This window comes from Drosophila takahashii, chromosome 2R (assembly GCF_030179915.1).
Source record: "Drosophila takahashii strain IR98-3 E-12201 chromosome 2R, DtakHiC1v2, whole genome shotgun sequence".
NCBI classification, from domain to species: Eukaryota; Metazoa; Arthropoda; class Insecta; order Diptera; family Drosophilidae; genus Drosophila; species Drosophila takahashii.
In genome coordinates, this window is record NC_091679.1 from 36,796,202 (window position 1) to 36,811,097 (window position 14,896).

The 14,896-nt window shown below is 41.9% G+C and overlaps 1 protein-coding gene across 9 annotated transcripts in view; it reads right to left on the reverse strand.

Annotated features, from left to right (window-relative positions):
• Trpm (transient receptor potential cation channel, subfamily M) overlaps window positions 1-14,896 on the reverse strand; it is a 53,265-nt gene that overhangs the window by 12,892 nt on the left and 25,477 nt on the right. For 5 of the 9 annotated variants that reach the window (XM_070213406.1, XM_070213407.1, XM_017158029.3 and 2 more), the window contains 14 exons: window positions 10,221-10,303; window positions 8,013-8,175; window positions 7,789-7,929; window positions 7,580-7,652; window positions 6,412-6,571; window positions 6,146-6,282; window positions 5,081-5,237; window positions 4,563-4,710; window positions 3,425-3,611; window positions 3,192-3,348; window positions 2,973-3,074; window positions 612-804; window positions 358-547; window positions 38-249 (listed from right to left, as the gene is read on the reverse strand). In XM_070213406.1, coding sequence (XP_070069507.1) covers window positions 38-249; window positions 358-547; window positions 612-804; window positions 2,973-3,074; window positions 3,192-3,348; window positions 3,425-3,611; window positions 4,563-4,710; window positions 5,081-5,237; window positions 6,146-6,282; window positions 6,412-6,571; window positions 7,580-7,652; window positions 7,789-7,929; window positions 8,013-8,175; window positions 10,221-10,303 — 2,103 coding nt within the window. Of the gene's footprint in view, window positions 1-37; window positions 250-357; window positions 548-611; window positions 805-2,972; window positions 3,075-3,191; window positions 3,349-3,424; window positions 3,612-4,562; window positions 4,711-5,080; window positions 5,238-6,145; window positions 6,283-6,411; window positions 6,572-7,579; window positions 7,653-7,788; window positions 7,930-8,012; window positions 8,176-10,220; window positions 10,304-11,348; window positions 11,821-12,620; window positions 12,678-14,896 lie in introns of those variants that run through there. The other 4 variants (XM_070213405.1, XM_070213409.1, XM_070213404.1 and 1 more) reach the window with 2 other exon arrangements.

A 14,896-nucleotide genomic window follows, 5' to 3' on the forward strand; every position in this document is an offset into this window, starting at 1 on the left:
AGGTAATTAAAGTAAGTTATATATTAGGTAGTCTTACCTTAAAGTTGGTATTCTTGCGGGTTCGCAGGCCACCCATCCAGAGATCCGCCAGGATCACCTGGCTGCACGGATGAGCTAGCAGGGCACGATGGTTGGCCGCCACAGCCAGGGAAAGGCAGCTCTGATTCGACCAGGAGTGCAGCTCACAGGTGAGCAGCCTTTGAGCCTTTTCCGCATCCTGCCGGTAACTAAAGTCCAGCAACTTGTTGCCTAAGACAAAGAAATTAAATTAAATATAAAATAGGGTTTTCAGTTAATAGAGTTCTATAAGTAGTTCCCATTAAATTTTATTTACTAACTGTTAACCCCTCAACCGACCTTTGCTCTCGAACTCCTTGGCATAGGAGCGCAGCTCCTCGTAGATTTCCGTGTCCAGGTCGTCCTCGGCCGCCTCGTGGGCCATGGCCTTGTATAGTTTGCAGGACACAAGCGACTTGGCCAGCGCCTCCTCGCCGTGCGTCCACATCAGCAGCGCCATCTGTTGTCGCTTGGTCAGCACGGCCCAGATCTGGAAATCAACAACTTCGATGTGCAACAGGGCGGATGAGTGATTTGGCTGAAAGTCGGCTTACCAGCAGCTCGTTGAAGGGGAACTCGAAGAGGGCCATTTCCGAGGTGAAGGGCAGCAGGCCGGTGACCAGGCTCAGCGAATTGGCTCCGGCATATCGCTGGTACTGGTAGGTGGATGACTTGCGGCAGGCGTTTGCATAGCTATTCATAACCTTGGCGTAGATGGGCCGGAACTTGCGGCGCGTGTAATAGGATCTGTGGGGAGGCGGGCAGAGTGGGTTAGTTACTTTTGTTGACCGGCGGCAGCAATCTAATGCTCCCGACGATTTGCCTCAGTAATTTCGCATTGTATCTGCTTTACAAAAAAATATTCTCAACCAACTGATGGACATCCGCTGCTGCAGGGAGAATTGAATAACAATGACTAAAACGGCTCCATTTCGATTGTGTTTTTTCAGTTCTTCCACGCCCTTTGTTTGCTCACGGCTTAAGAGATTTCCAGCGCGAAATGTAAATGTAATTTGGTTTGGTTTGGTCTGGACTCTCAAGAACAAATTTATTGGCCTGGCCTGGCTAAAATTCGGAAGCACCTGGCGGCCTTTTACGAGCGTACAATTAAATTCAGCACATCAACGCAAATGTCCATAAATTATTTATGACATATAAAAGGCAAATCAATTGACTTGCCCCCTGAACCGGCAGGCACAGCCTCCATTCGAATTTTATGTTAATCAAATTGCAAAACTTTAACGCTTTTAATTACGCCCAGCTTGGCAGCATTCTGAGCCTGTTCTCGACATTGACGACACATTTAAATGTCTAGAGTCTAGACGTTGAGAACATGGCAGCAACAGTCAGCCAAAGCAGCCGAAAGCCAGAAACCAGAGGTAAGCCAGCCGAGCGAGAAAAGGCCAAGGACCGAATCTGAAAACCCTAATTTAATATAAACACATCAGTTGTGACGCCGGCTCATTGGCCAGATGGCCTTTTGGCCATCTAGATGGGCATTTGTCAGATAACTTTCGGCCATGGCAGGTCCTTTGATTAAAGCACAAAGGCCAGAAATCACGGAAACTGGGGTTCGGCTACCATGGCAGAATAACAAACAGAAGAGAGAACTACAAAAGACAAGTAGTGTCAAATTTGTTTGCTTATGGTTCAAATAAAAAGGGGATTCAATACGCTGAGTAAATAGGAGCTCAACTTCATTTCAAAGTGGCTTTATTGAAAATAAAAAGGATTTAAGAAACTACCAGTGCCAAGGGTCCAATTTAAATAGATTGAAAATCAATACAAAATGTTCTTAAAATGTTATCATAATATTAATTTAGTTTTGTGCCTTTTTGTTAAATATTTTAATTAAATTTTCGTAGCCTTAACCAGACTGAAACTGAAAGATTTAAATGTTTTAGCTTGCCCAATCAAGCCAAGTCAACTTGTTAGGGCCACAATTTTGTGCATGCTTTTTAATTAAATTGAGTGATTCCAGAGAGCGGTCAGTTGCTTAACCAACGTGTTTTTATTGAAACCACAAACCGTTTCCAGGGGTCGGCCGTCGGCAGTAGGGAGTCCCTGACCCAAGCAGCCGCAACTTATGAGCGATATTAAACACCATTGTGGTCGCCGGAGCCGCGTTAACTGAATTTAAGCAGCCACCGCGTTTTCGCCTTGCTGGCAAAATATTAATGCTGCATAATTAAGGGGTGCTTTGCATTTCTGCTCCGGCATCCTGTTCCCTTTGACTTTTAGCCCTGCTCAGCCTCGGCTCCTTTCTGCAGCATCACCGGCATCAACATGACAAAGCGGAGCGACCGCCGACTGCCAGGCAACGAGGTTCTTGTTAACTTGATGTGCAAACTTATTACGCTTTCATGAACAAATTTTTCAAACATCAAGTTTAATCCGCAACACGTTAAGGGATGACTTTGGCCCATTGGGTCAGCGAATCGCGTCGACTTCTACCCCTTTTTGGGGAAAGTAAAAGCACAAAAGTTTTGGGCCTAGCTGGCGAGGTGTTCTTTTGTGGTTTATTAAGTTTTCTTAATTTTGTTTTGCATTTCTTAAGTGATTCAATTAACATTCCCCTTTGGGAATGTCACAGTTAAGTAAAAAAAATTCCTATTTATAATTTCATTTTATTTTATTATTTTTAAGGAGGATTCACTTTATGAATTTCTTAAAGATTGGTCAAAGAAATATTGAGTCTATAAAGGCCTATAACATCTGAGACTCTTACTGAAGTAATTAAAAAGATTTCAAGTTGTTTCCTGAGCTATTTTTCTAGGGATTTCTGAATGATGAACAAAGCTGAGAATAAAGAGGCTTATCAATTTCTCTTCCAGGATAAACATTCCTCCCCCATTTAATTTTGGCTATGGAAAAAGTAACAGCTGGAAAAGCTATAGCTATAGCACTGCACTCACCGATATGCGCCGCCCATTAGTTTATTGATCACCAGGCCGATGTCGTGGAGCGTGTAAATGTAGCCCTTGGGTATGTGCGGTCGGACATCGCGCAGGATGTATCTAAAGGGGCGGAATGGGAGGGAACGGAACAGGGACAATGTTCAAAATTTACATAGGCCGAAAGCAAAATATTTGCGGGGATGTGGTCAGAAGGGTCCACGTTCGACTGTCACTCACCCCAGCGTGTTGGCCGGACCGTGTTTGGTATTGTAGAGCTCCTCGAGGCGCGGTATTGTTAGAAATTTCTTCATCGAAACGCCATTCTCGAGGAGTAATTTGACAAAATCGATTCTATCGTGCTCCAGAGCCTGCATCATGGCCTCGTCCAGGGCGCCTGGGAAGACATCATTGTAATTTAAACAAATGCAAGGGGGATAAAAACCCCTCGGGGTCCTGGGCTCAACACCCACCATTGGGCCATTCCTGGCCGTAGACGAATATCTCGCTGCGCGCTATGTCCACCCGATTCCACGTCAGGGCAAGACTCAATTGCTCCGGCGGACTGAGATGCTGCGACTTGAAGAGGGCCGTTAAGATGGTCTGATCCAGCTCCTGCGCCTCGCCCTCGGGCTTTTCCTGTATGCGAAAGACGGTAATCTGGCGGAGAAATTGAAATAAAAAATATATGTATTTATATGTACCGAGGTATATAAAAAACGCAAAGTATCTCTTAATGTAGCCCCCGTCGCACATAATTTGTTTGCCTAGGCATTGCCCCCGGGCAAGGACATCCTAGATCCTGCCGCTCATTCGACTCGAGCTCATTCAAAAACCAATTAAAATCCTAATAACAGCTGCGGCGGAATTGACGAAATGCCAGCAATTTTGGCATACAGCCCACAAGAATACCCGCACTCGCAGGAAACTGTGTTCCTTCGCGCTGATTTAAAATTCATTACACGTTCAATTGAATTTTGTAGCCTAATTATTTCAACGGGTCTACGAGCATTAATTAAAAATTTAAATCGCGGCGCGTAAAAGTCTCAAGTGATTGAAAAGTTGGCCTCACACTCTGGCCAATTTGAAGCTTCAATCTAACGGGCAACTTAATTGAGCAAAGCCCCGTTGGGTTATGCGATTTTAATTGATGGCTCATACCTATAAATACATTCAGGTGAAATTCCCATGGGGCAACTTTCTACACTTCGCTGATAAAAATATTAAATAATTAATAAAGGCACTGAAGGGCAAGCGTATAGGCATTTTACTAAAATACACATGTTTATTTTGAACATTACTATTAAATTTGGCGACTTTAAGATTTCCTCTTCATGCTACTTTGTATTTTCCTACACCCATTCCAAATGTATTTGAAACGCATTTAATTTCTCACTCTTCAGACTTTTAATCTAATTAAATAGTTTCAAACAGAAAAATGCATACACAGAAATTCCATCAGCTAATCATTAAATGACATTACTTTTACTATCCCACCGCGCAATTAATTATGAGATTAAAGTTGTTGTCTCATTTCTCACCTGGGGCCTACACTTTAATAGCTTTATGGGCCAGAACTTAAGCCTAGACTAACAGAAATAACTAACTTACCAGATTCTTGTTCCTTGTGCACTGTAGCAGCTCCTGGTAGAGTTTCTCGGATTGGTCCAGGCCCACTTCGAAGGTCTTCTGTATGGTCCCGATGAGGTAGTCCCGCATGGACTCCAGTACCGGCTGCTCCTCCCCATCCGAGGCATATCTACATATAAATGTTGTCAGATACAGCATTGTCACAACTCGAGAGGGCGCCCAATTATTCAGACTAATTAAACAACCAAAAATTAAATGTGGCACACAAAAAGGTTCGTTGGGGGATTGGGTGGTGGCACCGTTGTGTGTGAGGTGGCGTTGGGTAAATTTAAATAATTTGCCAAATGTCGCGTGCCAACTGCCGCTGGTGGGGTCAAAGGACATGCCGACATGTTCTTAATTAAATTTACACAAACTGCGGTTTCTCATTAAGTTGCCCCGGCACACGCTTTAATTCCAGACAAGTGCCACATAACATATATCTTAAAGCTAAGCACTACGCACCGTATCCGAGTCTACTACATCCACCCTCTACTCACTTGTGGACGAAGGCCAAAAGGTCGGCGGCACGCCCGGATCCGTCACATACGACCACCGGAACCGGCGGCGAATCCGTCACGTACTCGAGCACCGCACGTATCGTGTTGGTGCCGCCCTCGATCACCAGGCAGACGACGGGCGTACTGGAATGTGTGACTACGGGAGAATGGCACAAGAGGTTAAGATTTGAGTGGAGCAATCCGTGGGGGACATGCAACGGGTGAACGGGGATTAGTCTGATTCACAGGGTGCAGGCCGCTAGTGAGGACTCAACAGGTCGACTGTTACTCTCCACCTGGTGTCAGCATAGTACACTCAACGGAAATGTACAGCTCCTTCTTCCAATTAACAAAATAATTTAACGTATGTGGTATGTTGCTTTATAAACATGTCGAAAATTCTAATAAAATAATATCTGAATACTAGAAGAGCGGAAGAACTACAAATTATCCTTTGACTAACAGAAAAATTATAGAATTTCGGTATAGATTCAAAGAAAATCGAATAAAAGAAGAAGTAACTAGTTTGGCTTAGAGTAAGAGTTTCCAAAAAGATGATTTTTATGTTTGAAGCGAAGAAATTATCAATAAGAAAGGAAGTAAAATTTCAGTATACCATTTGTTTTAAGCCAGTGATTCTTTGCTAGAAGTATAAGTAAATTTGAAAAATGTCTTAGGAAACTGGTTTAATCAAGCGTTTTTTTCCAATATATAATGATAGACAGCATACATTTTAAACTGTATCTTAATATTCTGTTTTTAGATATGGATATTTCTATATTCCTATGCCAGCTAGCTCCTTTTGTTAAACCATTTCAACGATGTTTTCCATTCAGAACAAGCCTTTCTAATATCTATTGTGTTTTTCCGAGTGCAATAATAACTACCAACGACAGCCCGGCACATCAGTCTGAAAATCCCCGCCATTCGGAGCTTAGCCCGCGGCATTGGCCATGAAAAGAAATGGCTCTCAATGGCCTCCGATGACAAGGAGCTTCAATCTGCGGCCTGATTGGCCTTTTGTGCTGTCGAGCTGTCAGCTGCTGGCTTTTGTCCTCGACTTACATGGGTGTAGCTTCAGGTTGGATATGAACTTCTCCAGCTTGCGACGCAGTATCAATTCGGCGCCGTACTTGGCCTGCGTTCCATTGTCCACCAGGAGAAAGTAGGCATGGCGATTGTTCAGCACGGCCAGCTTGGATCTGAAAGGAGGTGGAAACAGGTGATTGCAACAGGTTGCTTGATTTAATTGCTGTGGGAATTGCAACAGCTAATACTCATGCATTTTTAAGCCGGGGTTGCCCTGATTTTGTCCATTAACTATGCATTACCTGGGCGAACTAATGCTGTGGCAGGGCACCTCGCGGTTGTGGCCCAGCAGCTCGTGATTGCGCTCCACGATGCCCCAGGGAGCGATGCCGATGCTGACCACTCGTCCTGTCCGCTGCTGACCCTCCAGGAGCAGGGCGTCGCCCACTTGCTTGGTGACGCCTGTTTGGGAGCAGAGAAAGCACAACAATGGCCACGTTGAGTAAGTGCGTAAACAAGTTTGTCTCCGCCGAGTATTGCGATAGTCTCATCCTCCGGCGACCTTCTCACATCCAGTTTTTATTCTTGTTTTATATCTTAGTTGGTGGGGCGTGTCTAAAATTTAATAACAACTCGAGCACAAAACCCAGACGACAAAAAAACGGACGAAAGGCAGTCGAATGAAAAATGTAATAAAGTATACAGCACGCAGGATCCCGATGCGACTATGATATGCGCTTCTGCACAAATGGAAACAACTTTTTTTCATTTTCTGTATTTTTTTATATAAAAGAAACTAGTCGAAATACCTGTTCACTTTTACGGCAAATGGAGTAAGTAAAAAATGCAAAGCTTGGAAAAAGTGTCAAAGGTTTTTCTCAAACGAAATGCTGAATGAAAATGGGAACATCATCAAATATTTCCACTCGTTTAATTAAATTTTTATCAAGAAATTTAATAAAGAAGTCACATTGAAATAAAGTAAAAAACATAAAAACGAGGGCAATTTTCGGGCTACCCCAATGTACTCATGTCCACCCTTCCTGGCTGGATAATCCAATTTATTTGGGGCACCCGATCCAGATGCACCCACACCGTCCCCCTTTCGGGAACCCAGTATACCCGAAAGATTGAGCCACTGGGTAGCACAATATGTTGACTGGCAAGCAGTTGAAGTGTGTACAATCACTGGCTGCGTGATTTCCGCTTGGGATTTTATTTATTTAATTTTCGACTGGGGTCGCTCATCCGCACTCGGCTGCTCCTCCTCCATTTTCCTCTTTAAGTTTTTCTGGGCCCCACCACCACCCTCCCCCTCCCATCCGTTTGTTTGTTTGTTTGTTTGCTCATTTTCCCCGCTCATTTTTCCTTGTGCTTATTTAAGTTGGCCTGGCCTGGCCTGGCCGTAATCGTTGGCCATAAAACCGGGTAGTGTCCTTTCATAAAACTTAAATGAAACGGAATGCTCACCGGTGTTTGTGCCGCCGGTGAATATCCAGGCTCCCGTGGTCTTGGCCGCCTTCAGCAGTCCTTTGCGTATCTCCTGCGAATCGAATAGAAATCAGTTTGAGTTTCGGTTCCAGGATGCCACGGCCATTCAATTAGCGTGTGACACACGACCCTTCTTCCCATTTTGGGATTGGGATTGGGTTGGGCCTTCTGGCCGAACTTTTGCCCACCTTTTTCAGCTTGGCCTGCAAATCAAAGTTGGCCTTGCCGCCCTGCACGGTGATCAAAAGTTTTGGCAATTCCAGATTCCATTCCTTGGTGAATAGCTGCACCAGCAGCTCGGGCCGCGTGTCGAACGACAGGCGAACGTACTGGAAAAAACGGTCAAAAGTTATTAAGGGCCGCACTAAAAGAGATTGCCCAGGAATGGGATTGGTGGTTCAAGGGGCTGTACCTGTGCCTTTGTGGGGTGGGCGCCGCCCTGGAACTCGATGGTTCCATAGGCATCTGTGGGCTGCGGGCGGGTGTGCTTCGTGGGCAGCCAGAGGTCTCCGGGCGACCCACTCTCGATGCCCGGTATCGTCTGATGCGTGATCTGGGCCTGGCCACAGCAGCATCTGCAAGGATAACAATTTGACCAATAACAGTGAATAAATAACTTATAACTATACTTTTTAGTCGAATTATGATAACTAAACTGTGTAGCTTACTTTAAAGGTAAATTAATTTTAATATTACATTTAAAGAATTTAAAGGAATAAGGAGTTTCTCTTTTTATTAAAGGTACTTCAAATTAATTGGGTCTTTTCTCCTTTTTCGTTTCCCATTTTTATAGTCCTTTAATTGAATTGGCAATTTCGTTTTTCAATTTAAAAAACCTTACTTTTAAATGGTTTAAATTCCAGTTGCAGCAACTGATTTCAGTATATTAATTACAAAAAATCCAGTTTGTTTTAGATATTCCCATATAATTTTATAAGTTTAAAGATACAATTCTCCTATTTTTCTTGTAATCTTTTCAACTTTATGCTGCAAGACATCCTTGAGCTCCTGGCCAACATATTCCTGGCCATCGAGTGTGTTGACTGGCTGTCAGGATGCGTGGGTGTAAATGATATTCAACAAACAAGAGTCAGACCGCCACGCCCCCAGAAAAACACACACGCATCCGCCTTTACCTGTCACATTGTTTGCTATGCCCACGTGTGATATAAAGCGTTATTTACGCCCGTGTGTACGTTAGTGTTGGCTTTGTGGCCCCGAAAAAAATATGGCAGTCAGAAACGGAGAGGCAATAACCTGTCTGACCCGACCCCAACCGAACTGGGCTGAACTGAACCCAAGCGAACCGAACCGACTGTCTGTTTGCTTGCCAGCTGATGTTCTTGTCAGGTGCTTAAAATTGTTTGCTAAATAATGCATTTCAATTAGATCACCTCCACGGCGCACAGCCTCCCTCGGGCAACTCTCACTTTGGCCAAATAAATCGGTTTGAATGGAATTAAATAATCAAATTAATCGACACGTGTCTGTGGCTCATTCCGCCGGTAGTGAGTGATATGCGGTAGACATGCCAGACTGGGATAACTTTCACGACTTCAAATTCCATCTGCTACTTGGCAATATTAAATTATGCTGTCTTCGAGCTTCAAAAATACAAGTCAATTATTCTGTTTGTAGCATTTGCTAATGAATTGTAAATAAAGCTTTACATTTTAATTTTAAAACATGGTTGTCTTTTTAAAAAAATGCAATAAGTCTTCCAAAGCTCGAATAAAAAATGATATGATAATAATTCAAGTTGTATTACTTCGTTTTTAAGTAATATCCTTTTAAATTACACTTTATATAATTATCTTTTAAATTACATTTTAATTGAACCGTCTACCCCTTTATAACAAAATTTAAATCACTTGTCAATCAAACAATTTCCATTAAACTTTAAACTAAATTAGAAAATCATCATTAAACTTGAACCAAAAATTCCCTTTAATTGAGGGCGAAATTGAACTTGTGCAAGTTCAAAGTATGAACTATGAAGAAGAGCAATCTTGGTGAATTTATTTTAATTAGCCAAGTTTGAGTTATAGAACTACGGCTGCGAGTAAACTCGTTGAGGACGACTAATGGAGATGCTTTTGGGACTGACAGCTACCGGTTGCCGTGAGAACGGGGTGAAAAGGGGGAGAAGTGTAGACCAGGGAGCAAATATTTGGCAAGCCGAGTGCTGATAACAGGGTTCTAGTCGTGTAAAGTCAAGGGGGCCATAAACCCATCGCCTGTCCCACTGCCACTGCAGCTATGTATCTGTGCTGAAAACTTTCACCAGAATGTGAATACGCATCAGCATCCGAATCTGAATCAGTTGGGCCGCGGCTGGGTTTATGGCGCATTTATCTCAATTGCTGGTTCTTGGGACAGCGGCTGTCATAATAAACAATAAATGCTAACGCCCAAAACGAAACTAAATACACAACGGTCTAGGAACTGGGCCACTGCATCTTGGCGAGCGTTTTTGATATGCGAAACTGGGTCAACAGCTTTCGTCTTGGACTTGGACCCCTAACTTCCCCACGTCCCCGCCTCCTGCTTTCCCCAAACCTTCTGGTGCCTTTCGTTAGATGAACTTAAATGCAAATAAATGAAATTAGTTGGCACTTACTTTGTATCGTCCCTTGGGCATGGTATAAATTTGATGCACTCGCGCTTCTGGAAATTTGTCTCGATCCAACTACGCGGCTGGTGCTAAATTGAACAAAAGTGAAATCAGTTAGAATATTTTTTGTACAATTAAATAGATATCAAAGATATCTCCACGTTGAATGCTCATAGTTACACTTTATACACTGATAATACAGCTAGAGGAGCAAATGGAAAATAACTTGAAGGAAACAAAAGATTCGTTAGGTATACATATCAACCAAAAAGTCATAGAGAATGACTGTTACCGAGGATAAGGGGTGCTTAAAGTATGCAATGCACAAGAAAGGATAAATATTTGTCAAACCAAAATTGAGTTTAGTTCGGGTTGAGTAGCCTCACTGAAGAAGGTTTGAATAACTACACTTGAACCAATAAATTATAAATCAACTAATCAAATTGCAAGTAGTTCTCAATAATTATTTAGTAATTACATATTTCGGGGATAAACAACGACGACACAATACAATCACTATTTAAACAGTACTGATTCGAAAACAAATATTGAAGAAATTAATTAGTTAATTGACCATAAACAAATGTATAACAAATAAAGGTATGCATTTACAGAATAAAATATTTACAATGTTAGTGAGGGGCGGTCGTTGCATCTGACATTGTTAATTTATATATTTACATTTGCCACAGTAGAACTAACCCACTTTTGAATATTTAACTAGGCAACCAAACAAAATATCTTTACCTTAAATTCAATGGCTAGTTTTGGTTTACAAGTTTACAAATTCAAATCACCTAACAAGGATCTCTAAATATTATTTAAAATTCCTTTCATTTAATCTTCCGAAAACAAATAGAGACTACAAAGCCCTATATGATTGGCAGCGTTTTTGCACTTTGATCGGCTTATGTGAGCCAACTGTAGTCACGTTTTCATGCCGGCTTGAATCCTCTGGCACTCGCACAATTGATTCCAATTTCGAATCAAAACTTTGGCCAACTGCAACTTGGGTGTTATCGCGGCAAACAAAGCCAAAGTGGCAAACTTTCGGGTTCACATGGATCTGGGATTCTGTAGTGGTTGGGAGGGCAGGGGTTATACCGCCACTTAGCAGAGTTTTGGATGCCCTACCTCCTTCAGGGGTTCACTGCCGGGATGGGCCTTTAGCAAATCGCGCACGTTGAGTATCAGGACCTTCGATAGCGTCGAGGAGACCGAGGAGCGCTTCCGCATCCGCTGGCGCCGCCGAATGCCCCGCGGCGTGGAAGCCGGAGTTCGTGGAAACGGGGGGGACTCCCCGCGACAGTGGGTGGTGGGCAGATGGGCTGCCGACTCGGCCGCAATAAAAGCGGATGTGGAGGCTCGAACCGAAGCGACGACAGCCGGTGTATTGCTGTATCGCCGAACGGTGGAAAAGTCCTTGGATATGCGACGCAGATATTTGTGCGGGGCAAGGGGGGAGTCCGTAACCACCATGCCTATTTGTACGCTATTTCCCGCTAATGTGCTCTAATTAATTGAATTCGAAGCGGTTCGCGAGCAGCGGCTGCAACGGAATTTGCATCCGCAACCGAATCGGGCGACAGGTGAATCTCGACTGACACGCACCTGCAGCTCACCTTTCGGTTTAGCCGAGCAATATGGCTATATGAGCAATCTGCGAGAGCCCATCTCCGTTTGGGAGGGGAAAGGTGGAAAGGAAAGGCAGGTGGGTGGGTGGTTGCTGTATCCCTCTCATGCTAGATAAACCCATCTAGAGGTATAACTACCTAGATTAATTTACAGACCTAAAAGCTTTTTAACTGGCTTTTCCATGGCGCCCAAAAGTATGAAGCAAAATCGAGTTTATTAGCCCCCTATTAACCCCTCAAAATCCCAGCCAAATGACATAACTTCAGCTGGCAGAAGCCATTTTGTGGTCTGCCAAATCGGCATTGGCCAAAAATGTCATTTGGGTTTTGGCCAAGACTCTGACAATTTGGTGTTTCATCTGCTCAGCCATTAAATTAATTGATTTTCTAAATTAATGATGCTCTAAATCAAATGCTATTTAATTTGCGAAATTACCACCACAATCCATCGACTATCGGGTGTCTGTTTTGTAAGCTCAATCCACTAAATGGATTTCCGGATATAACGCAGTTAATTAATTACCTTTGGCAGCTCAATGAAGTGAAGCTGCTAATGAAAGTCCTGCAACTACTTCGGTAATCCAATCAAATATTTGTTTAAAATACCTTTTCTTAGCTTATGGGTTAGGTGCACATTAGTAGGCAATTACGAATGCAACAAGTAGGTTGAAAGGAAATTTTCAAAACATAATTAACAACAGCAAATGTGGGGGAACGTACAACGAAAACAAGTAAATGATATTTAAATTAAAGTGGAATGTAGATTGCTTACCCTGGGCACGGTTATATTTATCAGACCCCAACAGATTTTTTTCAGTCCCCATGGTATCTTTAAGGGTTTCGTTTGTATTGTTTTGTTTGGGTTTTGGTTTTGGTTTTGTGGGTGTACGTGGGTATTGACATTTACATTTTACAATTGTCATGTTGTTTTAGCGTTTACGTGTCACAGACACATTGCAGATTTGTTTATTGTCGTCGTTTGAAGGTCGTGGTAATTGTTGTTTTTGATGTTTCAATATTCGCATATATTATTTTATCATTTGTGCAATTTCGAACACAATTTTGAGCACGCACGCACACACACAGACACAAGAAATTGTGCATTTAGAATTCAACAACAATTCGTGGTTTGTAAATTATTCATTGTTGTTTGTATTTTTGGGTTTTTTGGGTGTTGTTTTGTGTGTGGTATTGTGGGTGGGTGGAAGAATAGAGTGTGAAAACACAAAAAGATTAATTAACAGATCATAGCACAATAATTTAAATGGATAATAAGGATTGTTCATTGTGTCGCAGAACGAAATTAAATCCAAATCAAGGTGAATAATTTAATTTTAAAAGGTCACATTTTCGTTTTTAGGGTGTTTTTGAGTTACGCAAAGATTGGCGTGTCAGTGTGTGGGGTTGTGTTGTGCAAAGCAAAGTTGAAAGTAGAAGAAAAATATTATGTTTTCAAATTAGTTTTAAGACTTAAAATAAATCGCTCTTCTCCGATGTGTTCGACATTTGTTTATTTTTTTGGGGCAAACTATTTGACTTACTACCAGACCGCTTTGATTGATACTATTTATTGACAAAAGGTATTCAATTCAAAGAATTACCGTGTTTAACAAGCTTTTAAATACCCATGATACTATGCTTTAATATTAATTAGTATTAATCCAGACCTACAATCTACTATGGAAGGTTACATTTACTCATCCTGAAAATATGCATCGAAATGATAGTGACTATTGTGTTTTGCAAAGAAAAAAAGCGTTCAAGGATTTAAAAATTGAGATTTTCTTTTTTTATCTTTACAGTAGGAATACCTAGATACCGACTAAAATTACGAGTGAAAGCGAGAAAGACTTCTATAAACTGCTCTATTTCGAACATTATACTTTCGATAAATAGTTTTTTTTTCATCAACTGATCCTAAAACTTTCTGAAGTAGTTAAAATTTCAAAACCGCAGCTTAAAGTGAAACACTGACTTGGCTAAGTATTCTGCCTGTCTCGCCAAAACGATGGCAGTTGCATCTGCAGGTAGCTCTGAACTGGTAGTTGGAACACACGTCTACAATCGTATGTGACAAGTGCAGGCGGTGGCCACAGGTGGGGCATAAGTCCACACACACACACCAACCGCATTGCCAGCCACACGGAATTCATGATATTTGCCACACAACTGAAGGACTAAGACCAGAAAATAGCCACAAAGCACGTCTACATTTTACTCTTAAATTGTTTTAATAATTAAAAAACAAAAATCGGTGCTAATGAATTAGTTGATGCATTTTAAATGGTGTTTTATAGTAGTCTTGAATCACGCACTAAAAAAGACCTTAAATAATTCAATAATAATTGATTATTAGTAATAAATATTTATGTACTTCTAAGTTTTCTGAATAAAATACATAAACATAATTTATTATTTATAAATTGATTAATTTTTATCAGATTTAAAAGGTTGCACAATTTACGAAAATAACTATTTCCTTAAAATATTCAAATTTAGGTTCAGCAGTCCGTCAATAAATAGTTTAAAATATGTGCTTCTGACTGCCAAGCGCCATATCAACTGCAAGTTAACATAAACGGAATAAAAATGGACGGGCAAAGTTTAACAACTTATAACTACGAGTTCCCACGGAAACACCCGAACGTTTCCTCTGAGCGAGAGGAAAACCAATTAAACTTTTAGCCCCAATAGAACCGAGGGACGTCAGCCGCAAAAAGTGGGCGAAGCATTAAGAATGTTATGCTTATCTACACTACTGCCGAACGAAACCTTTGGGCATATAAAGCATAACCATATATGTGCCAGTACGGAAAATGCGGATGCATGTTGGCATCTCTTCGGGGCCGTTCCATGCAGCGTCTATTAAAATAAAAGCTTTTTGCTCCAACTGAACCCAGGAGCCACAAAACTTTTGTGTGGGCATAAAACACAGTTCGCTTGATGTGGAAGGATGTGTGGCATATTTCAAATTAATTAAACGGCCAGGACACAAAACAACAGAGACATGGCTAATAGCCATTGACGACCGACTGAATGAAGTATGTA